Raw genomic sequence first — 26,937 nt, 5'->3', positions numbered from 1 at the left:
TAACTCTTACACCTAGACAACATCGAGACGACTAAACCTTACACCTAGACAACATCGAGACGACTAAACCTTACACCTAGACAACTTCGAGTCGACAAAACCTTACACCTAGACAACATCGAGTCGACTAAACCATACACCTAGACAACATCGAGTCGACAAAACCTTACACCTAGACGACATCGAGTCGACTAAACCTTTTACCTGTTACAAATTGGAGGACCATCACTCTGTACGAAGTTGGCTAAGTAGTAATATGGTAGATTAGTAGCATGACGCCAGGTGAGTATGTGGTATAGTAATATTACAGACTGCATCAAGTGAAATACAAAATATAAGCCATGTCAAATTTTATCAAATAAATCAGATATATTTTCGTCTTTTTGGTTTATTTGCAATAAACAATAATGAAATCAGTCGTTCATTTCAAGGACACAGCCAACGTGAGTAGAAAATGAACGGTGTACTGAGAACCAGAAATAACATACTAAACCAAAACGACAACATCTAGATTAATATTTGTCTTCTTATGGCATAAGGGAGTCATTACAAAAGTTAACATAACTCCAGTACAAACGGAGTAATGCATACTCAATGCGATACAAAACATTCCGCACCTTACAAATAACACCGCATGATATCAGCCAAATTTGATACCACATCCCACATTTCCAAGGTAGAATTTAAACAAACAATCTTTACATGCACAGTAGGATGTGAGGAGATACAGAAAATGACAACGTGAGCCATACATGCCATCTTTTACAATGACTTACTTTAACAGACCCCGTTTGTTTTATTAGTAGCTATCTAAAATATACACAACCTACTGCATACAATAATGTAGATATGAAGCTATAGATTTGTGTAGTGATAACATTCCTGTGGAGCATTTGCAATGGTACTAAATACCACAATATTAGAAGTTTGCTCAAGATGTTTCATAGCCGTATCTTCAATCTAATGTAATGCATGGATGATGTAGTGTAGCCACTTGAGTTGCTTTGCTATGCTTTCCATAGAAAATTATCACATTCTTGGGAAGACCATTCTTCCTCATAAAAACCTAAGGGAGCAACTACTTCTTGGGAATTTCTTCAGCACAGCTGTGACACTTGGTGCTTGACACCCGCCATATCACATCTGTGGGAGACAATGTAACGCCATTGATAAACTCCTACGTTGTACGCATGCAGCGTCTAGAAAAGCACCCACAACTAAACGGAAGTCCGACTTTTCTCACACGTAGTCACAGTGTATAGCAGTATAAACTGATAGTTTTAAAGGATCTAAAATGGTATCCATGGAAACCAATTACAGTTGTCGTATCTTTGACATCCTGTCGTGTACTTTGTCATTTTTTCTGTATTTCGGTTGATCGACTTTGAGTTGAAGTCCTGACTTTGTCTGTGTTCTTTACTTGTTTGATGTAATGATGTCCTGTTACCAACGCTTAATTGTATGTAGCCCTTCCGATTGGCCGAGGCTCTCCTCTTGTGCTGGTGGCATAGTACCTTTACAGTCACATCATTTGTGTTAAACATGTGTGGCGTTTACCTTCGGGTATGTATGTTGGTAAAATTATTGTTCCTATATGTGGCATATTAAACATTTTAGGTACAATGTATCCATCGCCATGATGATTATAGAACTCGGCATCGAATCCCGAGTACTGGCGTTTGTATATTATATTGTTATTTATATCTGTAGCCGCATAGACAGGTAAGCAAATGCCTCTGCAGTTCTGTTCTGTCCCTTTATATCCAAGTATATCTTAATATACGTAGCTTCTTACTCGCTTGGTCCGTTAGCAATTCCCTGGTCTTGTTTTGAGAACTTAACATCGTCTGCACTTGATCTAGATCTACGCGGATCAAGTAGCAGACAGTTCCTGTTCCGGAACAGAATTTTAAGGACCCATATATTCTTGTTCATATTTTGTCCTCGTTTTATTTGCTAATTACAATTCCCATGTCCTATTTCTGTCGTTATTGTACTCGAAGTTCAACATTGTTATTCTATAAGTTGTACAACTATTCAGTAATTAATTAACAGATTCGATATAGAGGGCGATGCTATGTTACAAGTAGAAACCATAAAGTGTCAGTGGACTCGGGGGTGGATCCACGCTGATCAATTACGTGACACGTACATGGTAGTGTTCACAAGTCTCAATCACAGAGAAACAGGCGTCATTTTATCGACCGACGCTTATCACCACAACGCTTTAAACGCATACAAATAGTTATCGCTAATACAAACGTCAAAGTGAATAAGGTACATTATTCATTTGATAGTGCAATCCCTTTTTGTAAGGCAGCCCACACTTTATATACATATATATGATTGAGTTGTCTTTGCTACGTAATAATTTGGTCCTGCTTGTGTCTGCTGTAGTACACGATTGTTCTATAATCGCCACACGATCTCTCGCCATACCGAGATTGAATGACACCACCCTAGTCACGCCGACGATCTGGAGCCGACCCAGAACATCACAAACAAGGCGGGATTTAGTGTCCACTAAAAAATCCTCGAGTAAGGCGGAAATTAGTATCAGACCATCCCTCTATAAGGTAGTGCTGGCTAGTGAGAGATGGTGATTACACGTGTTTGTAATTTGAAATAAAAGTTAATGAATGTCTGCAGGAAATGAAAGTAACTCAACGACCTCGACTTAAAAGACAGTATTAATATCTTAGCTCAACTAATCAGAATCGGAACCAACAGCTTATCTGGAACAAACTTCTATTTCCTCAAAGACATCAACGAAAAGGCACACGGATCTCAATCCCTCCTCTTGGTTTTCTTTATATATCTAACCAGACTAGGTTTGTCCAATATCAAACATTAAATAACCTATTTCTTAGACGAATGGTATAAAGGTTTTATGTTAAACTATAGAATATGATAGAAGATATAAAAGAAAGCACAAAAGGTACATAAAAATGATAAAAGGATGGATATTTACATAAAGTTAAAAAAAAAAACGTTTTCATAGCAAGACTTCAATGTGAAATGGAAATTCGTCAGGATTCCGAACGAAAATTAACTAGTAAACATAAAAAAAATAATGTAATCATTAAAAGTTAAAAAAAAAAAAAAAAAAATAGCAATATATTTCCGGTTAAATTAAAGCTAAACCTGCTGCCCAAATAAAATGGGATTTGAATGACAATATCATAAATGGTGAAACAATTTGTAATCCCTATTACAATCTGGATTGTAAAACAATAAATTGTTATTTTATATATTGTTATTGTAATTGTATCTTGTATCATTGTTATCCTGTGACATTGTTATCGTTTTTTCCCCATTGTTTTTGTTTGTTTGTACCATTGTTATTATTTATTTCATGCCTTTGTTATTGTTTATATTGTATCATTGTTGATGTTTATATTGTACTTTTTTTACTGTTTACATGTATGTACCATTGTCATTATATATATCGCACCATAATTGTTATTGTTTGTCTTGTTTCATATATCATTGAATATCTAATTGGTTAGCACATCCCTTTGGTCACATCTCCTTGGTTACAATATATCTTGCGTCACACCTGCTTGGTTACAATATCCCTTAGGTCACATCGCCTTGGTTACAATATATCTTTGGTCACATCGACTTGGTTACAATATATCTTTGGTCACATCTCCTTAGTTACAATATCCCTTGCGTCACATCTCCTTGGTTACACTATCTCTTTGGCCACACCAACTTGGTTACAATATCCCTTTGGTTTGGTCACATCTCCTTACTTACAATATCCCTTGCGTCACATCTCCTTGGTTACAATATCTCTTTGGCCACATCTCCTTACTTACAATATCTCTTGCGTCACATATCCTTGGTAACAATATCCCTTTGGCCACATCTCCTTAGTTACAATATCTCTTGCGTCACATCTGCTTGGTTACAATATCCATTTGGCCACATCTCTTCGGTTACAATATGCTTTTGGTCACATCTCCTTGGTTACAATATTCCTTTGATCACATCTCCTTGGCTACATTATATCTTTGATCAAATCTCCTTGGTTACGTTTTCACGTTGTTGTCATATCTTCGTGGTAACAATATCCCTTTGGTGACAACTCTTTGATTGCAATATGTCTTTGATCAAATCTCCTTGTTTACAATATCTCTTGCGTCACATCTCCTTGGTTACAATATTCCTTTGGTCACATCTCCTTGGTTAAAATATCCCTTTGGTCACATCTCTTTGATTGCAATATACCTTAATTCATATCTCCTTGGTCACAGTTTCCCTTTGGTATCACGTCCTTGGTAACAACATCAGCTTGGTGACATTTCCTTGGTATCAACATCCCTTTGGTAACATTTCCTTAGTAATAGAATCCCTTTGGTGATATATCTCTGGAAACACCATCCCTTGGAAGCAATACCTCTTTTGTGGCATCTCGTTGGTAACAATACATCTTTGGTGACATATTCTAGGAAACATCCTTTCTTTTGTAACATCCCCTGAAACAAAATCTCTTTGGTGACATATCCCCTGAAACACCATACCTTTAGTGACATATCCTCTGAAACACCATACCTTTGATGACATATCCAAGGTAACACCATACCTTTGGTGACATATCCAAGGTAACACCATACCTTTGGTGACATATCCAAGGTAACACCATAACTTTGGTGACATATCCCCTGAAACACCATACCTTTGGTGACATATCCCCTGAAACACCATACCTTTGGTGACATATCCCCTGAAACACCATACCTTTGGTGACATATCCCAGGTAACACCATACCTTTGGTGACATATCCCAGGTAACACCAAACCTTTGGTGACATATCCCCTGAAACACCATACCTTTGGTGACATATCCCAGGTAACACCAAACCTTTGGTGACATATCCCAGGTAACACCATACCTTTGGTGACATATCCAAGGTAACACCATACCTTTGGTGACATATCCTCTAAAACACCATACCTTTGGTGACATATCCCCTGAAACACCATAACTTTGGTGACATATCCCAGGTAACACCATACCTTTGGTGACATATCCCAGGTAACACCAAACCTTTGGTGACATATCCCCTGAAACACCATACCTTTGGTGACATATCCCAGGTAACACCATACCTTTGGTTACATATCCCGTAACACCATACCTTTGGTGACATATCCCCTGAAACACCATACCTTTGGTGACATATCCCCCGAAACACCATACCTTTGGTGACATATCAAGGTAACACCATACCTTTGGTGACATATCCCAGGACACGTCGTACCTTTGGTGACATATCCCACGATACACCATACCTTTGGTGACATACCCCACGATACACCATCCCTTTGATAACGTCTATTTGGTTACAACACTTATTAAATATCATGATTAATAATGTACTTTGATAATAAATTACACTTGTTGATATCAGTTTCCTTTTACATTTCTGCAGTGCCATCTCTTTGTTATTAACATTCGTTTGGAATCATTTTTTGTAACAAGATCCATCCGGTGATTCGTGAAATATGCTTAATATTTGCCACTTATATGAAGCATTTGTTATGATTATAGGCCTTGGCCCTCTCTTTCTCTCTATAGTAACATTTGTTATTGTTATATACTCTGACCCTCTATCTCTATAGTAACATTTGTTATTGTTATATACTCTGACCCTCTATCTCTATAGTAACATTTGTTATTGTTATAGACTCTGACCCTCTATCTCTATAGTAACATTTGTTATTGTTATATACTCTGACCCTCTATCTCTATAGTAACATTTGTTATTGTTATATACTCTGACCCTCTATCTCTATAGTAACATTTGTTATTGTTATAGACTCTGACCCTCTATCTCTATAGTAACATTTGTTATTGTTATATACTCTGACCCTCTATCTCTATAGTAACATTTGTTATTGTTATATACTCTGACCCTCTATCTCTATAGTAACATTTGTTATTGTTATAGACTCTGACCCTCTATCTCTATAGTAACATTTGTTATTGTTATATACTCTGACCCTCTATCTCTATAGTAACATTTGTTATTGTTATATACTCTGACCCTCTATCTCTATAGTAACATTTGTTATTGTTATAAACTCTGACCCTCTATCTCTATATAACATTTTTATTGTTATATACTCTGACCCTCTATCTCTATAGTAACATTTGTTATTGTTATAGACTCTGACCCTCTATCTCTATAGTAACATTTGTTATTGTTATAGACTCTGACCCTCTATCTCTATAGTAACATTTGTTATTGTTATAAACTCTGACCCTCTATCTCTATAGTAACATTTGTTATTGTTATATACTCTGACCCTCTATCTCTATAGTAACATTTGTTATTGTTATATACTCTGACCCTCTATTTCTATTGTAACATTTGTTATTGTTATATACTCTGACCCTCTATCTCTATAGTAACATTTGTTATTGTTATAAACTCTGACCCTCTATCTCTATAGTAACATTTGTTATTGTTATATACTCTGACCCTCTATCTCTATAGTAACATTTGTTATTGTTATATACTCTGACCCTCTATCTCAATAGTAACATTTGTTATTGTTATATACTCTGACCCTCTATCTCTATAGTAACATTTGTTATTGTTATATACTCTGACCCTCTATCTCTATAGATACATTTGTTATTGTTATATACTCTGACCCTCTATCTCTATAGTAACATTTGTTATTGTTATAGACTCTGACCCTCTATCTCTATAGTAACATTTGTTATTGTTATATACTCTGACCCTCTATCTCTATAGTAACATTTGTTATTGTTATAGACTCTGACCCTCTATCTCTATAGTAACATTTGTTATTGTTATAGACTCTGACCCTCTATCTCTATAGTAACATTTGTTATTGTTATTAACTCTGACCCTCTATCTCTATAGTAACATTTGTTATTGTTATAGACTCTGACCCTCTATCTCTATAGTAACATTTGTTATTGTTATATACTCTGACCCTCTATCTCTATAGATACATTTGTTATTGTTATAGACTCTGACCCTCTATCTCTATAGATACATTTGTTATTGTTATAGACTCTGACCCTCTATCTCCATAGTAACATTTGTTATTGTTATATACTCTGACCCTCTATCTCTATAGTAACATTTGTTATTGTTATAGACTCTGACCCTCTATCTCCATAGTAACATTTGTTATTGTTATAGACTCTGACCCTCTATCTCTATAGTAACATTTGTTATTGTTATAGACTCTGACCCTCTATCTCTATAGTAACATTTGTTATTGTTATAGACTCTGACCCTCTATCTCTATAGTAACATTTGTTAGTGTTATAAACTCTGACCCTCTATCTCTATAGTAACATTTGTTATTGTTATAGACTCTGACCCTCTATCTCTATAGTAACATTTGTTATTGTTATATACTCTGACCCTCTATCTCTATAGTAACATTTGTTATTGTTATAGACTCTGACCCTCTATCTCTATAGTAACATTTGTTATTGTTATAGACTCTGACCCTCTATCTCTATAGTAACATTTGTTATTGTTACAAACTCTGACCCTCTATCTCTATAGTAACATTTGTTATTGTTATAGACTCTGACCCTCTATCTCTATAGTAACATTTGTTATTGTTATATACTCTGACCCTCTATCTCTATAGTAACATTTGTTATTGTTATAGACTCTGACCCTCTATCTCTATAGTAACATTTGTTATTGTTATAAACTCTTACCCTCTATCTCTATAGTAACATTTGTTATTGTTATATACTCTGACCCTCTATCTCAATAGTAACATTTGTTATTGTTATAGACTCTGACCCTCTATCTCTATAGTAACATTTGTTATTGTTATAGACTCTGACCCTCTATCTCTATAGTAACATTTGTTATTGTTATAGACTCTGACCCTCTATCTCTATAGTAACATTTGTTATTGTTACAAACTCTGACCCTCTATCTCTATAGTAACATTTGTTATTGTTATATACTCTGACCCTCTATCTCTATAGTAACATTTGTTATTGTTATATACTCTGACCCTCTATCTCTATAGTAACATTTGTTATTGTTATAGACTCTGACCCTCTATCTCTATAGTAACATTTGTTATTGTTATATACTCTGACCCTCTATCTCTATAGTAACATTTGTTATTGTTATAGACTCTGACCCTCTATCTCTATAGTAACATTTGTTATTGTTATATACTCTGACCCTCTATCTCAATAGTAACATTTGTTATTGTTATATACTCTGACCCTCTATCTCTATAGATACATTTGTTATTGTTATAGACTCTGACCCTCTATCTCTATAGTAACATTTGTTATTGTTATATACTCTGACCCTTTCTCTCTATAGTAACATTTGTTATTGTTATATACTCTGACCCTCTATCTCTATAGTAACATTTGTTATTGTTATATACTCTGACCCTTTCTCTCTATAGTAACATTTGTTATTGTTATAAACTCTGACCCTCTATAGTAACATTTGTTATTGTTATAAACTCTGACCCTCTATCTCTATAGTAACATTTGTTATTGTTATAGACTCTGGCCCTCTATCTCTATAGTAACATTTGTTATTGTTATATACTCTGACCCTCTATCTCTATAGTAACATTTGTTATTGTTATAAACTCTGACCCTCTATCTCTATAGTAACATTTGTTATTGTTATAAACTCTGACCCTCTATCTCTATAGTAACATTTGTTATTGTTATATACTCTGACCCTCTATCTCTATAGATACATTTGTTATTGTTATATACTCTGACCCTTTAACTCACCTTTGTATTACTATAAAACAACACACTACCCAAGTATTACTATAAAACAACACACTACCCAAGTATTACTATAAAACATACAATCGAGTTCAATACACTACCCAAGTATTACTATAAAACAACACACTACCCAAGTATTACTATAAAACAACACACTACCCAAGTATTACTATAAAACAACACACTACCCAAGTATTACTATAAAACATACAATCGAGTTCAATACACTACCCAAGTATTACTATAAAACAACACACTACCCAAGTATTACTATAAAACAACACACTACCCAAGTATTACTATAAAACATACAATCGAGTTCAATACACTACCCAAGTATTACTATAAAACAACACACTACCCAAGTATTACTATAAAACAACACACTACCCAAGTATTACTATAAAACAATACACTACCCAAGTATTACTATAAAACATATAATCGAGTTCAATACACTACCCAAGTATTACTATAAAACATATAATCGAGTTCAATACACTACCCAAGTATTACTATAAAACAACACACTGCCCAAGTATTACTATAAAACAACACACTACCCAAGTATTACTATAAAACAACACACTACCCAAGTATTACTATAAAACAACACACTACCCAAGTATTACTATAAAACAACACACTACCCAAGTATTACTATAAAACAACACACTACCCAAGTATTACTATTAAACAACACACTACCCAAGTATTACTATAAAACAACACACTACCCAAGTATTACTATAAAACAACACACTACCCAAGTATTACTATAAAACAACACACTACCCAAGTATTACTATAAAACAACACACTACCCAAGTATTACTATAAAACAACACACTACCCAAGTATTACTATAAAACAACACACTACCCAAGTATTACTATTAAACAACACACTACCCAAGTATAACTATTAAACAACACACTACCCAAGTATTACTATAAAACAACACACTACCCAAGTATTACTATAAAACAACACACTACCCAAGTATTACTATAAAACAATACACTACCCAAGTATTACTATAAAACATATAATCGAGTTCAATACACTACCCAAGTATTACACAATACCAAAATATTTCTTTAAAAAAACACCTAACCATAAGGAAATTCTGTGGAATTCATTCAAAACATGTCTGAAAAATTATTTCCGAGAAATTAGTTTAAAAGCGGAATTTAAAAGCTAAAACCAACAATGTCTTAAACGTTTGTCATTTTAACAAGATAATAAGAGATTCCAGAAATAATCATGACCATAAATAAAAGAAAAGCAAATTCTGAAAGTTTAACCACAGGAGATAATTATAACAATGTTTTAAAAGGCCGCATTGATTCCAAATAATAAAACCGCTTACAGGGGGCAAGGCTGGAAACCCCATCAGCCGCCATTATTATCTTTAGAATGTATTTCCCGTACACATACCTTTATACAAAAAGTGTTTTAAACGCTAATTTTAGTTGCATTGTATCCCTTGTGTAATAGCAGCTTTTTACCCCTTGGTGAGGGCCCTGTTTGACCCCTAAGTATGGGCTCTGTTTGACCCTAGGTGAAGGCCCTGTTTGACCCCTAGGTGAGGGCCCTGTTTGACCCCTAGGTGAGGGCCCTGTTTGACCCTAGGTGAGGGCCCTGTTTGACCCCTAGGTGAGGGCCCTGTTTGACCCCTAGGTGAGGGCCCTGTTTGACCATAGGTGAGGGCCCTGTTTGACCCCTAAGTGAGGGCCCTGTTTGACCCCTAGGTGAGGGCCCTGTTTGACCCCTAGGTGAGGGCCCTGTTTGACCCCTAGGTGAGAGCCATGTTTTATCCCTAGGTGAGGGCCCTGTTTGACCCTAGGTGAGGGCCCTGTTTGACCCCTAGGTGAGGGCCCTGTTTGACCCCTAAGTGAGGGCCGTGTTTGACCCCTTGGTGAGGGCCCTGTTTGACCCTAGGTGAGGGCCCTGTTTGACCCATAGGTGAGGGCCCTGTTTGATCCTACGTGAGGGCCCTGTTTGACCTTAGGTGGGGGCCCTGTTTGATCCCAACAGACTATACTCTAGGAACCTGAACACTACACACAACAAAACCTTTTGTTTTTGCTATTCAAGACGAGAATCACAGAAATCAACTCTGTTGCCTCCGTGTTTGGGCCTCCTCAGCCTCAGGACCAGCACCTATCTAATCTTGAGTCTCTTTCTCTATGAAATTAACGTAAATTGAAGAATAACAGGTGAAATCCATTAGCAATGATTATTCCTAATCTTATTTGATACAATAGCAATGTTGATGTTCATTTTATGAATTCAATTAATAGGTAATACAAAAATGTGAAATTCTCTTAAACAGTGGAATGTTACAGAGACACATGTTATAGTAAAACAGAGGTTGAACGAGAACACGTGCTTCGTGTATTACCGTTAACTGCAAACCGATACAACACTAATGTTGCAGCTTTTAATGTAGCTTTTAACGGTATCGTTAACAAATCTGAATACACATGTTGTGTAGTTGAATGGTGTGTAGTTGTGTTGTGTAGAAGAAAGTTGCGTGGACGTTACTGGTTAACCTCAGATGTTCTACGTTAGTGTTCATATAATGTTTTGTGCAGATATTCACAAATGTATTGTAATTTCTGTGAAAATTGAATTATCCAATCAAGAAGACCATGATGAATTGTTGATTGCAACTTATGTTGACGCTAACTGGTCGGATAGACCATTACAATGTTTAATTACATCACGATGAATATGCATTTCACATTCGACCTATTACAGTGGTAGTTGAAACAGAAGGACTATCACCTCTAATCGTACTTGTGTGTGTCACAGCTATACCGATGTATGGGCTTATGTTTCAGTCAATAACTAGTCGTCCATAGAGAATAGGACGATAACTTGATCAGAGCCTCTCGACAAACATAACCTTGTCAATCAATTAATGCTCAATACAGCACAAATCCGAATCACTTAGATCTCCGTGGCAATACACAATCATCAGAGGCCTTAGAGTATAATATCTTCGATAGGTTGATATGTAGTATCGTCACGATATCCTTCTACAAGGAGTTACAATAACACTACATAATTAGGAAATCATTATACAAAGAGTTACCGTAACACTACATCATTACCACATCCTTATATAGAGAGTTACCGTAACACTACATCATTACCACAACCTTATATAGAGAGTTACCGTAACACTACATCATTACCACAACCTTATATAAAGAGTTACCGTAACACTACATCATTACCACAACCTTATACAGAGAGTTACCGTAACACTACATCATTACCACAACCTTATATAGAGATTTACCGTAACACTACATCATTACCACAACCTTATACAGAGAGTTACCGTAACACTACATCATTACCACAACCTTATATAGAGAGTTACCGTAACACTACATCATTACCACATCCTTACATAGAGAGTTACCGTAACACTACATCATTACCACATCCTTACATAGAGAGTTACCGTAACACTACATCATTACCACATCCTTACATAGAGAGTTACCGTAACACTACATCATTACCACATTCTTATACAGAGAGTTACCGTAACACTACATCATTACCACATCCTTATACAGAGTTACCGTAACACTACATCATTACCACAACCTTACATAGAGAGTTACGGTAATACTACATCATTACCACATCCTTATATAGAGAGTTACCGTAACACTTCATCATTACCACATCCTTATACAGAGAGTTACCGTAACACTACATCATTACCACAACCTTACATAGAGAGTTACCGTAACACTACATCATTACCACATCCTTATATAGAGAGTTACCGTAACACTACATCATTACCACAACCTTACATAGAGAGTTACGGTAATACTACATCATTACCACATCCTTATATAGAGAGTTACCGTAACACTTCATCATTACCACATCCTTATACAGAGAGTTACCGTAACACTACATCATTACCACATCCTTATATAGAGAGTTACCGTAACACTACATCATTACCACAACCTTATATAGAGAGTTACCGTAACACTACATCATTACCACAACCTTATATAGAGAGTTACCGTAACACTACATCATTACCACATCCTTATACAGAGAGTTACCGTAACACTACATCATTACCACAACCTTATACAGAGAGTTACCGTAACACTACATCATTACCACATCCTTATATAGAGAGTTACCGTAACACTACATCATTACCACATCCTTATACAGAGAGTTACCGTAACACTACATCATTACCACATCCTTATATAGAGGTTACTGTAACACTACGTCATTACCACAGACTTATATAGAGAGTTACCCGTAACACTACATCATTACCACATCCATTATATAGAGAGTTACCGTAACACTACATCATTAACACAATCCTTAATACAGAGAGTTACCGTAACACGAATCATTACCTACATCCTATATAGAGATTACCGTAACACTACATCATTACCCGACAAACCTTATATAGAGAGTTACCGTAACACTACATCATTACCACAATCCTTATACGAGAGGTACCGGTACAACACTACATCATTACCACATCCTTATACAGAGGGTTACCGTAACACTACATCATTACCACAACCTTATATAGAGAGTTACCGTAACACTACATCATTACCACATCCTTATACAGATAGTTATCGTAACACTACATCATTACCACATTCCTATACAGAGAGTTACCGTAACACTACATCATTATCACAACCTTATACAGAGTTACCGTAACACTACATCATTACCACATCCTTATATAGAGAGTTACCGTAACACTACATCATTACCACAACCTTATACAGAGAGTTACCGTAACACTACATCATTACCACAACCTTATACAGAGAGTTACCGTAACACTACATCATTACCACAACCTTATACAGAGAGTTACCGTAACACTACATCATTACCACAACCTTATACAGTGAGTTACCGTAACACTACATCATTACCACAACCTTATATAGAGAGTTACCGTAACACTACATCATTACCACATCCTTATACAGAGAGTTACGTAACACTACATCATTACCACAACCTTATACAGAGTTACCGTAACACTACATCATTACCACACCCTTAACCATGGCACCATAGTAGGCGTCACACCGTTACACGCAGTAATGAGATTCAATATAAATTATGTAGACATGGAGAATAAGTCAGTGTCGATAAGTTAACTTATAATTCTTTATACAAATACAACGATGTAGTTGAAATCGATTAATTTGAGTCATTTCAATTACATACCGAAAAATATCATCCTGTCTGTAAGTGTCGGATTTATACATTAACTTGTGTAGTTCGGTAGTCCTTACCTGTCAATCCTACATCTGCCTGCTCCGCCCTCTACAGTCATTACCTTCCATGCTAACCGAATTCCCAAATTTGTCTTTGTTACCCTGCCCGTCAGTAAACCTTGCCTTCCCCTTTCCTCAAATACTCTTACATGCCCGGCGCCTTAGTTACCCTAACTATCCCGCCCTCAGAACTCCTTACCTGCCCCTCCTCTCAGATATCATTACCTGCCCCGCCTCTCATATATCCTTACCTGCCCCGCCTCTCAGAACTCCTTACCTGCCCCGCCTCTCAGAACTCCTTACCTGTCCCGCCTCTCAGATATCATTACCTGCCCCGCCTTTCAGATATCATTACCTGCCCCGCCTCTCAGATATCATTACCTGCCCCGCCTCTCAGAACTCCTTACCTGCCCCGCCTCTCAGAGCTCTTTACCTGCCCCGCCTCTCAGAACTCCTTACCTGCCCCGCCTCTCAGATATCCTTACCTGCCCCGCCTCTCAGAACTCCTTACCCGCCCCGCCTCTCATATATCCTTACCTTCCCCGCCTCTCAGATATCCTTACCTGCCCCGCCTCTCAGATATCCTTACCTGCCCCTCCTCTCAGATATTCTTACCTGTCCCGTCTCACAGTTAATCTTACCTGCGCCGCCCTTCAGTAACCCTTCCCTGTCCCATCCTCAGAATCCTTTTTAACCTCGCCCCTTGGAGGCCTTTTCTGCCTCAAATCTCAGAAGTCCTTCCCGGTCCAATCCTCAGAATCCTTATGCCCCTCTGTAGGCCTTTCCTGTCTCACATCTCAATAGCTACTCTCTGTCCTGCCGTTCACTAGGCTTACATGATTCTCTCTTCAGCAGCCCTTACCTGTTCCGCCCCTCTGAATCCAAAACTCAACTCTGCCCTTAGTTATCATTGTTTGTCCCGCCCTAAGTAGTCAGGCGCCTCCTCTGTCTTTCAGTTATCCTTGTCCGTCCCGTTGTTTTCCGTAAGCCTTAGCTACCCCCACCCCCTACCCCCACCCCTACCACCCTACCCCCCCCTACCACCCTACCCCCTACCCCACCTACCAGTGCCTCCGTAACCCTTGCATTCCGCTACTCTGAATCATTATCCATCGATAGACTTTGCCTGCCCCCACCACTGCACTTTACCTGCCCCACCAATCTTACCTGCTCCGCCCCTCAGTATAATCTTACCGATCCCATCCCTTATTAATTCTTATTTATCCCGTCCCCCAGTAGGCGGTACCTGCCCTACTCTTCAATTTTCTTCAGTAGGTATCCTTACCCGAGTCTTCCATCAATTATCTTTACGTGTTCCGCCCATCACTTTTTCTTACCTGCCCCGCCCCAAATTATCCTTACTGGTCCCGTCCCTCAGTCATTCTTACTTGTCCCGTCCCTCAGTCATTCTTACTTGTCCCGCCCCTCAGTCATTTTTACAAGCCCCGCCCCTCAGTCATTCCTACCAGCCCCACCCCTAAGTTATCCTTACTAGCCCCGCCCCTCAGTCATTCTTACCAGCCCCGCCCGTAAGTTATCCTTACCAGCCCCGCCCCCAAGTTATCCTTTCTTGTCTCGTCCCTCAGCCATTCTTACCAGCCCCGCCCGTTGTTATCTTTGCCAACTTAACCCCTTATTTATTCTTACCAGCCCCGCCCCCAAGTTATCCTTACATGACCCGTCCCTCAGTCATTCCTGCTTGTCCCTCCCCTCAATTATCCTTACTTGTCTTGTGCCTCAGTCATTATTCTTATCAGCCCCGCCCCTCAGTCATACTTGCAATTCCCGCCCCTAAGCTATCCTTACATTCCCCTGTTTCTTAGTAATTTTATCTCTCCTGCCCCTCTGTATTCCTTACCTCCCCCGCAACTTGAAAAGCCTTACCTGTTGTGACCCGTTGTGCAGTCCTTACCTGGACGTCCTCGAAGTTGTTGAAGAGTGATCCCTGCGATGGCATGGCCGAGGCACGTTTGTGTTCACTGGAGCCTGTGGTCGTGAAATCCGCACCCCTGTGAGAAGGAGAGTTGTATACAATACAAGAGGAAAACGTACTGGACATGGTGACACCTTCTTAGCACTAACAATCCGGTATCTGGTCTCTTCCTAAACGTGTCCTTACACAGTTCTTATCCGTCACCTTACCAGCATCACACGCGACCAAAACACTTCCATACGATCTGTCCTACACACAGTATGTTAGTAAAACAAATACACTTTAAACTGTACAAAAAGACAGGGTAGTAGTGCCACCCGTTACAGATGCCAGTTAATGATACTGTTGTTATGTCCATGGCCGCCAAATGTTCCGTCGGAAATTGTCTTGTTTGCATGCAATGCAGATAGTGATTAGAAGACGGAGCGATGTATTGACCACTAGTGTGGAGCGTGGAGAAGGCTAAATGTCACAGCAAACCGACAACCTCTCCTCCCCACGTCTCTCATCCTCAACCGCTCATTTTCTAATAAATCAAATCCCTATTATTCCACGATGGAATTAATTCCGTGTTCCTATCTATTTTAAGACAAACTTTCAAATATTTGTTCATGTCTGCAGCAGAAACTTAGTTTTAAATCAAAACGATATTGCTGTTTATTGATTTCTATAATATCCATATCACATCATGCTTCAAGAATCGTTTGCAATAGATACTCAAATACAGATATATTCAACAATATCATATGCTTGAGGGCAATATCTCAGACGAACAAAATGTGTGTTACACGGTACTTGTAGCCAATTTCTGGACTCTCAATAAGGATACGGAGAGATGGATATGTGAAACACCGACAAATATTGATACTGATGTTCTGGAGAAGCTGACGATTGCTGATGATATCTTGGTTTGTGAAGGACACACTTTTTATGCTAATAGAAGGTCATGACAATATATATCAACATCACTGTGTTAAGGCCATTTTCACGCAGTTTTATTACTTTATAATTCAATCTTGTTTGTAACAAGCATTTTCTTTGGCTTAGAAATTTATGTTATCAGTTCCTAACGCAAAAAATGACGTTGCTGTTTATAACGTCGCTTTTGATTGGCGGATAGAGCAGCGTGATGATTTGTAAAGAGAAAAGAGTCCATCAATAAAGTGATTTTTTGAAGGGTATACATTAAACTATAAGGATTTATTGAAAACATATTTTTAACTTATGGAGTTATAACAGAAAATCCGGAGTGGACTCTCATCATTAGCCACTTCGCGGTTTATTAAGAGTACACTCCGTGTTTTTGTTTTGTTGTGTTTGTTTTTTGTTGTTTTTTGTGTGTGTTATACTTCCATAACATAAAAATACATTCAAGTTTATCCTAAAATGAAATTAAAAAAAAACAAAAACATTCTGCGTTAAGAAAGTCAAAGGATAGTTCGATTACACTCAGTTTCTGTCTTTATTTGAAAGAAGGTCAAACCTTTGTCTGACAACACTCAGGTTTTGTCTTAAAGAAGGCCAAACCTTTGTCTGACAACACTCAGGTTTTGTCTTTAAATAGGCCAAACCTTTGTCTGACAACACTCAGATTTTGTCTTAAAATAGGCCAAACCTTTGTCTGACAACACACAGGTTTTGTCTTAAAATAGGCCAAACCTTTGTCTGACAACACTCAGGTTTTGTCTTAAAAAAGGCCAAACCTTTGTCTGAAAACACACAGGTTTTGTCTTAAAGAAGGTCAAACCTTTGTCTGACAACACTCAGGTTTTGTCTTTAAGAAGGTCAAATATTGTCTGCCAACTCTAAGTTTTTGCAATTCATAGCAACACCTACTTGTTTTACTAATGAACGGCATGTTAAGACGACATGAATGAATCTGTTACAGGTCAGTAGAATCAGGCAGTGTTGAAGTGTAAGGTCTCCCTTCAATTCTTCATCAGGGAATAATCTCGTATAACCCCTCTATTAGGATACAAACGCAGTCACGATCCCTGTAGTTATTGGCGGGAGCTGGTTATGAAGCTGTTTGGTAATATGACTAGAGTTTGCTCGCCCACGATCGCTTGACCTGGTCGGTCCCATCCCAGTTATTATATCAAAAGGACGTTGGCACCAAAACACTTCGCCACTCGCCCGGAAATAGCACCGGAAGTGTGTCAGCGTTCGGACTGTGGATCGTAATACCAACGATTGCCTAAACAATAGCCGACACACGTGCTTCGTTAACATTTTGCCTAGAAAGTAGATGATGGTTACTAAATTTTGTCATTGCCGCTCGACTTATTTGAGGTCAAAACAATTCAGCATCAACAGCAATTTGGAAATGTTTCCAAAAAGTGTTTGAATGGAAGGTCGCACTGACTAAAAATAGTCATGCAAATTATGATAAAGAATTGTTTCATATTCATCATACTTCGGTTACATCAGGTATACAATGGTTATAATACTAGATATTCAGTTTGGGATAGACGGCTTTAGTTAACAAAATACATCGATTGTTTTCTGTTGAAAACACCACGAACTGTTAGACTAGTCTGAAGGAACTCTGAGTGTATCCAGGTGTAAGTGTACAACACCCCTTGTGTTTCTGCGATTCATTCTAAATAAAACAAGCGAAACATTAATCGAAGGATTTTTTTTTTCAAATGTTATTTATTTGATTTTTTTTTCTTTCTTTTTTTTACCTACAGCGGAAAAAAACATTAATAGTAAAACTTATCACAGAATTCAAGTTCAAAATGAACGAAAGACACAAGTTCGAAATACAAAAGAAATGGTTATTAAGTAAATGTTGTCAGAGTACTAACTAGAGTATCATTGTAATGTATACCAGGTAAGTAACATTGTACATAAAGTTGGATAAAACAACAACTAAACTAGATTCGAACTAGAATCAGGAAAGTTCCCGTAGATACCCTAACTTTACCTCACCAATCCCCCTTTATTGTCTTAGCCTTGGTCCCGTAATTATCCTATTTACAACTAGTATTTACCGTTACTGCGCTATGCACAAACAGTATTATTTTCCTAAGATGTTTGTTGCAGCAATTTATAATAGAACAAAGCAGGCGAGGCTAGAACGCTATAAAACGTGGCACCACGGCACACTCTCTAGAGCAGGAACACAGGGCGACCCTGTAATACCGCTTCCGTGAGTTTTATTTGTTATTTGAAACATTCAACGATGAGACTGATTTCCTCCAGTTGATAGAACAATCATTCCACACACAATAAAAACAAACTGGCAATAATGTTAAAGGGGCATTAAATCTAAATCTAACTGCGGCCATGTACATGGTACATGGCTCTATATGGTGGGTAGATTGACAGCTAAAACTAGCTGTCGTTATACAGGTCAATTTCGATTTTGGGATTTTATAAATTGCCAATAATATTGGTAAGATATTCCGTCTGATACAATTGAGTGACAATAGCGCGTTATCTTATCTGATTTGTAATTACGTGACACCAGATCGATAGCTGCTCACATCGGTTAGCCTCTATCTTTACAGGGCGTTATACTAAATAAGCTTGAATATAACCGACCAAACAAATCAGTCATACTGCTTCCAGTTATACTGTAAGGCTGTGTTCTTTAGGTGTGTTATATGTCTTTATCACTGCGATGTTTACAGAAGCAGCAGCAGCAACAACAACAACAACAACAACAACAACAACAACAACAACAACAACAACAGCAGCAGCAACAACAACAACAACAACAAAAACAACAACAAAAACCACAACAACAACAACAATCCGAAGCCATATTCATGTTCAAACGTTAACTATACCACCGAACAACCCACTGTAATCATAGATCACTATAAACCAAACCACAGCCCTTTACCTCAACAGAAACAATAGTACCATGATCACTTTTAACCAAACCACAGCCCTTTACCTCAACAGAAACAATAGTGCCATGATCCTTATTAACCAAACCACAGCCCTTTACCTTAACAGAAACAATAGTACCATGATCCTTATTAACCAAACCATGGTCCTTTACCTCAACAGAAACAATAGTACCATGATCCTTATTAACCAAACCACAGCCCTTTACCTTAACAGAAACAATAGTACCATGATCCTTATTAACCAAACCATGGTCCTCTACCTCAACAGAAACAATAGTGCCATGATCCTTATTAACCAAACCATGGTCCTTTACCTCAACAGAAACAATAGTACCATGATCATTATTAACCAAACCACAGCCCTTTACCTCAACAGAAACAATAGTACCATGATCCTTATTAACCAAACCACAGCCCTTTACCTTAACAGAAACAATAGTACCATGGTCATTATTAACCAAACCATGGCCCTTTACCTCAAAAGAAACAATAGTGCCATGATCATTATTAACCAAACCATGGCCCTCTACCTCAACATAAATGACAGTTCCATGATCCCAGATCACTATAAACCAAACCACAGCCCTTTACCTCAAAAGAAACAATAGTGCCATGATCATTATTAACCAAACCACAGCCCTTTACCTCAACAGAAACAATAGTACCATGATCCTTATTAACCAAACCACAGCCCTTTACCTTAACAGAAACAATAGTACCATGGTCATTATTAACCAAACCATGGCCCTTTACCTCAAAAGAAACAATAGTGCCATGATCATTATTAACCAAACCATGGCCCTCTACCTCAACATAAATGACAGTTCCATGATCCCAGATCACTATAAACCAAACCACAGCCCTTTACCTCAACAGAAACAATAGTACCATGGTCACTATAAACCAAACCACAGCCTTTTACCTTAACAGAAACAATAGTGCCATGATCATTATTAACCAAACCATGGCCCTTTACCTTAACAGAAACAATAGTACCATGGTCATTATTAACCAAACCATGGTCCTTTACCTCAACAGAAACAATAGTGCCATGATCCTTATTAACCAAACCACAGCCCTTTACCTTAACAGAAACAATAGTGCCATGATCCTTATTAACCAAACCATGGTCCTTTACCTCAACAGAAACAATAGTGCCATGATCCTTATTAACCAAACCATGGCCCTTTACCTCAAAAGAAACAATAGTGCCATGATCATTATTAACCAAACCACAGCCCTTTACCTTAACAGAAACAATAGTGCCATGATCCTTATTAACCAAACCATGGCCCTTTACCTCAACAGAAACAATAGTGCCATGATCCTTATTAACCAAACCATGGCCCTTTACCTCAAAAGAAACAATAGTACCATGATCATTATTAACCAAACCATGGCCCTCTACCTCAACATAAATGACAGTTCCATGATCCCAGATCACTATAAACCAAACCACAGCCCTTTACCTCAACAGAAACAATAGTACCATGATCCTAGATCACTATAAACCAAACCACAGCCATTTACCTCAACAGAAACAATAGTGCCATGATCCTTATTAACCAAACCATGGCCCTTTACCTCAAAAGAAACAATAGTGCCATGATCATTATTAACCAAACCATGGCCCTCTACCTCAACATAAATGACAGTTCCATGATCCCAGATCACTATAAACCAAACCACAGCCCTTTACCTTAACAGAAACAATAGTACCATGATACTTATTAACCAAACCATGGCCCTTTACCTCAACATAAATTACAGTTCCATGATCGTAGGTCACTATAAACCATAGTATTATGAATTATCTCAACATCAATCATAGCATTATAAAATGTCTTAACATAATCTATATAATGCACATCAACACGAACAACATACTTGATCACTAACAGAGTTATCTTCCCCTACATATACACGTGATAACGTTCCATAACCTGAAATTAAATGAAAAGTTCTTAAAGGACTATTTCAAGATGAAGAGTTCCCTGAAGTCAAAAATATGGATGAAACTGGGGCCAGGATTTGCAAAGTGTACCTAACGAAACATACATGTAAATGTACCCCTACACCCCTATCGGTGTACGCCTACCCACATTTACTAGTATAATATACCCAATATAAATCAGTGGCGCCCCATTTCATTATAGTAGTAAACTATACCGAATAGGAACTATAAGCATCTCACTACGTCATGGTGGTAAAATATACCCCAATAGGAACCATTAACGTCCAATTTCGTCAAGATAGTAAAGATATACCCCAATAGGAATCCTTAGCTTCCCACTTCGTCATGACAGTAAAATACATTATTGTATACCCCAATAGGAACCATTGGCGCCAAACTCCATGATGGTAGTAAAATATACCCCAATACAAATCACTAACGCCCCTCCCCAATACAAATCACTAACGCCCCTCCCCAATAAAAATCACTATCACCCCTCCCCAATACAAATCACTAACGCCACTCCCCAATACAAACCCCTAACGCCCCTCCCCAATACAAATCACTAACGCCCCTCTACATCATGGTAGTAAAATATACCCCAATACAAATGACTAACGCCCCTCCCCAATACAAATTACTAACGCCCCTCTACATCATGGTAGTAAAATATACCCCAATACAAATCACTAACGCCCCTCCCCAATACAAATCACTAACGTCCCTCCCCAATACAAATCACTAACGCCCCTCTACATCATGGTAGTAAAATATACCCAAATACAAATCACTAACGCCCCTCCCCAATACAAATCACTCACGCCCCTCTACATCATGGTAGTAAAATATACCCAAATACAAATCACTAACGCCCCTCTACATCATGGTAGTAAAATATACCCCAATACAAATCACTAACGCCCCTCTAAATCATGGTAGTAAAATATACCCCCAAGCAAATCACTAACGCCCCTCCCCAATACAAATCACTAACGCCCTTCCCCAATACAAATCACTAACGCCCTTCCCCAATACAAATCACTAACGCCCCTCCCGAATACAAATCACTAACGCCCCTCCCGAATACAAATCACTAACGCCCTTCCCCAATACAAATCACTAACGCCCCTCCCCAATACAAATCACTAACGCCCCTCCCAAATACAAATCACTAACGCCCCTCCCATATACAAATCACTAACGCCCCTCCCCAATACAAATCACTAACGCCCCTCCCCAATACATATCCCTAACGCCCCTCCCCAATACAAATCACTAACGCCCCTCCCCAATACAAATCACTAACGCCACTCCCCAATACAAATCCCGAACGCCCCTCCCCAATACAAATCACTAACGCCCCTCTACATCATGGTAGTAAAATATACCCCAATACAAATCACTAACGCCCCTCCCCAATACAAATCACTAAAGCCCCTCCCCAATACAAATCACTAACGCCCCTCCCCAATACAAATCACTAACGCCCCTCCCCAATACAAATCACTCACGCCCCTCTACATCATGGCAGTAAAATATACCCCAATACAAATCACTAACGCCTCTCTACATCATGGTAGTTTACAGGAATTACTGGTTTGTGTCTATTATTTTATTTGAACACATCAACAGCTGTATTGCTTCAGATTGAGTTAACATTGATTACCAATCCAAAAGAAATTTGATATACAGCTGATATATAAAGCCTAGCTACAACTAATTTATTTTCATTTCATTTTACGAGAAACATACTTCACATTCAATTTGAAATACAGTTGTAGTTCTGTTCCTAATTGGAATACAAAATGTAGTTTTTGAGATTGTAATTTCGTAAAGATATATCATTATGTAATATAATTACATGAAATTCGAATAACTACATGGCTAAGCTTATCAGGGTAAACTACAACGTATACCTACTACATGTTGTTCTAACTGATCAGCTCAAATAAGGTCGTACCGTACTAACCGCTATGAAACGTGTTTCACTTCCCGTGACCAAAAAAGGGCATGGTTCCATGACTTTCTTAAATTAAAACACTGACCGCTAGAAATAGTGTTACAACACTGACCACTAGAAATAGTGTTTAAGCACTGACCACTAGAAAATAGTAGCACAACACTGACCGCTAGAAATAGTGTTACAACACTGACCACTAGAAATAGTGTTTAAGCACTGACCACTAGAAAATAGTAGCACAACACTGACCACTAGAAATAGTAGCACAACACTGACCACTAGAAATAGTGTTACAACACTGACCACTAGAAAAAAGTGGCACAACACTGACCACTAGAAATAGTGTTACAACACTGACCACTAGAAAAAAGTGGCACAACACTGACCATTAGAAATAGTGTTACTCACTGACCATTAGATAAACTCTTTTCTCCACTGTCCACTGGCAATAGTGTTTCACCTCTGACCGCTAGACATATTCTTTCACCACTGACCACTATAAATTATCTTTTGCCACTGATCACTACACGTGTTCTTTCACCACTGACCACTATCAATACTCTTATACATATTACTCATCAGAAAAACTTCCTGACGGTACACATTGACCTCCTAGGATATGTGATACCATTGACCACCAGGTAGAGTTAAAGAACTGACCTTTCGTGCTCGAACGCTTGCGTTGTACACTCCGACACAGGGTGTACCAGTCTGGCCATATTCCCTGAGCACATTCGATAGATACTGTCTTCCGTCACGGTATTGACGTCACAGTGATAGTTTTTTACTGTGACGTTTTCACGTCTGACGTTTCACTTATTTCGGACCTTGTGAACAGCCAGGAACTAAACATGCAACAAGATGACAGAGTGTCACTGTCTCAAGTCTCGTAATGACAATTGAGGAAGTGAGTTTAAGGCGACAGTTAGCGCTCAGTTTTATCGCCCTGTTATACAGACCGTCGTTGCCTAGTTGATGAGGTATACCTGTGTGAGGACTCCATCGTCCCATTCACGAGCAGATTGACGACCGAGTATATGGAGAGGATTGATGGGAAAACGTATGAAAACGCAATACTTGCAATGGTCTGTTCGGGCGGGAAATGGAATTGGATTCCGAGCTGTACTTCTCACATGTATAAAGGATTTTGTTTAATTGCATTTAAATGCCGGAATGCACGATATAACGCATTTTATTAAATACCAATCTGTCCCCGGGTCGTCGTAATTCCACGATGAATAATAAATGAACATAAAATAATATTTTTTCTCGTAATTGTGCTGTGTGATGTATTACGTATATTGGGACAAGATCTGGTACAAGTGCTGAAGGACTGGGCGTGTCTCACAAGCGATCCGCCATTACCAAACCAATCAATGTTCGTCAAGGTGTGATAATAACACGATGGATCTACTCTGGTCGTCTATTACAGGTACAAATTACGCCAGTGATAAATTCGTCACAACAAGTTCATTCATTATCCTAACCCGGTAGTCACACATAACATTCATTATCCTAACCCAGTAGTCACACATAACATTCATTATCCTAACCCAGTAGTCACACATAGCATTCATTATCCTAACCCGGTAGTCACAGATAACATTTATTATCCTAACCCAGTAGTCACACATAACATTCATTATCCTAACCCAGTAGTCACACATAACATTCATTATCCTAACCCGGTAGTCACACATAACATTCATTATCCTAACCCGGTAGTCACAGATAACATTTATTATCCTAACCCAGTAGTCACACATAACATTCATTATCCTAACCCAGTAGTCACACATAACATTCATTATCCTAACCCAGTAGTCACACATAACATTCATTATCCTAACCCAGTAGTCACACATAACATTCATTATCCTAACCCAATAGTCACACATAACATTCATTATCCTAAGCCAGTAGTCACACATAACATTCATTATCCTAACCCGGTAGTCACACATAACATTCATTATCCTAACCCAGTAGTCACACATAGCATTCATTATCCTAACCCAGTAGTCACACATAACATTCATTATCCTAACCCAGTAGTCACACATAACATTCATTATTCTAACCCAGTAGTCACACATAACATTCATTATCCTAACCCAATAGTCACACATAACATTCATTATCCTAACCCAATAGTCACACATAACATTCATTATCCTAACCCAGTAGTCACACATAACATTCATTATCCTAACCCGGTAGTCACACATAACATTCATTATCCTAACCCAGTAGTCACACATAACACTCATTATCCTAACCCAGTAGTCACACATAACATTCATTATTCTAACCCAGTAGTCACACATAACATTCATTATCCTAACCCAGGAGTCACACATAACATTTATTATCCTAACCCGGTAGTCACACATAACATTCATTATCCTAACCCAGTAGTCACACATAACATTTATTATCCTAAGCCAGTAGTCACACATAACATTCATTATCCTAACCCAGTAGTCACACATAACATTCATTATCCTAACCCAGTAGTCACACATAACATTTATTATCCTAACCCGGTAGTCACACATAACATTCATTATCCTAGCCCAGTAGTCACATATAACATTCATTATCCTAACCCAGTAGTCACACATAACATTCCTTATCCTAATCCAGTAGTCACACATAACATTCATTATCCTAACCCAGTAGTCACACATAACATTTATTATCCTAACCCAGTAGTCACACAAAACATTCATTATCCTAACCCGGTAGTCACACATAACATTCATTATCCTAACCCAGTAGTCACACATTACACTCATTATCCTAACCCGGTAGTCACACATAGCATTCATTATCCTAACCCGGTAGTCACACATAACATTCATTATCCTAACCCAGTAGTCACACATAACATTCATTATCCTAACCCAGTAGTCACACATAACATTCATTATCCTAACCCAGTAGTCACACATAACATTCATTATCATAACCCAGTAGTCACACATAACATTTATTATCCTAACCCGGTAGTCACACATAACATTTATTATCCTAACCCAGTAGTCACACATAACATTCATTATCCTAAGCCAGTAGTCACACATAACATTCATTATCCTAACCCAGTAGTCAC

General features: G+C 38.1%; 1 protein-coding gene across 1 annotated transcript in view; it reads right to left on the bottom strand.

Moving 5' to 3' along the window:
- Positions 1 to 16,171, bottom strand: part of LOC117327119 (short transient receptor potential channel 3-like) — a 45,805-nt gene extending 29,634 nt beyond the window's left edge. The window contains exon 1 of the mRNA XM_033883964.1: positions 16,025 to 16,171. Within this exon, the coding sequence (XP_033739855.1) occupies positions 16,025 to 16,171 (147 nt within the window). The remainder of the gene's footprint in view (positions 1 to 16,024) is intronic.
- Between the last annotated feature and the right edge of the window lie 10,766 nt (positions 16,172 to 26,937).

The sequence above is a fragment of the Pecten maximus genome, chromosome 1, assembly GCF_902652985.1.
Source record: "Pecten maximus chromosome 1, xPecMax1.1, whole genome shotgun sequence".
Classification (NCBI taxonomy): domain Eukaryota; kingdom Metazoa; phylum Mollusca; class Bivalvia; order Pectinida; family Pectinidae; genus Pecten; species Pecten maximus.
Note: the sequence above shows the minus strand (reverse complement) of the source record. Positions and strands in the feature narration are given on the sequence as shown.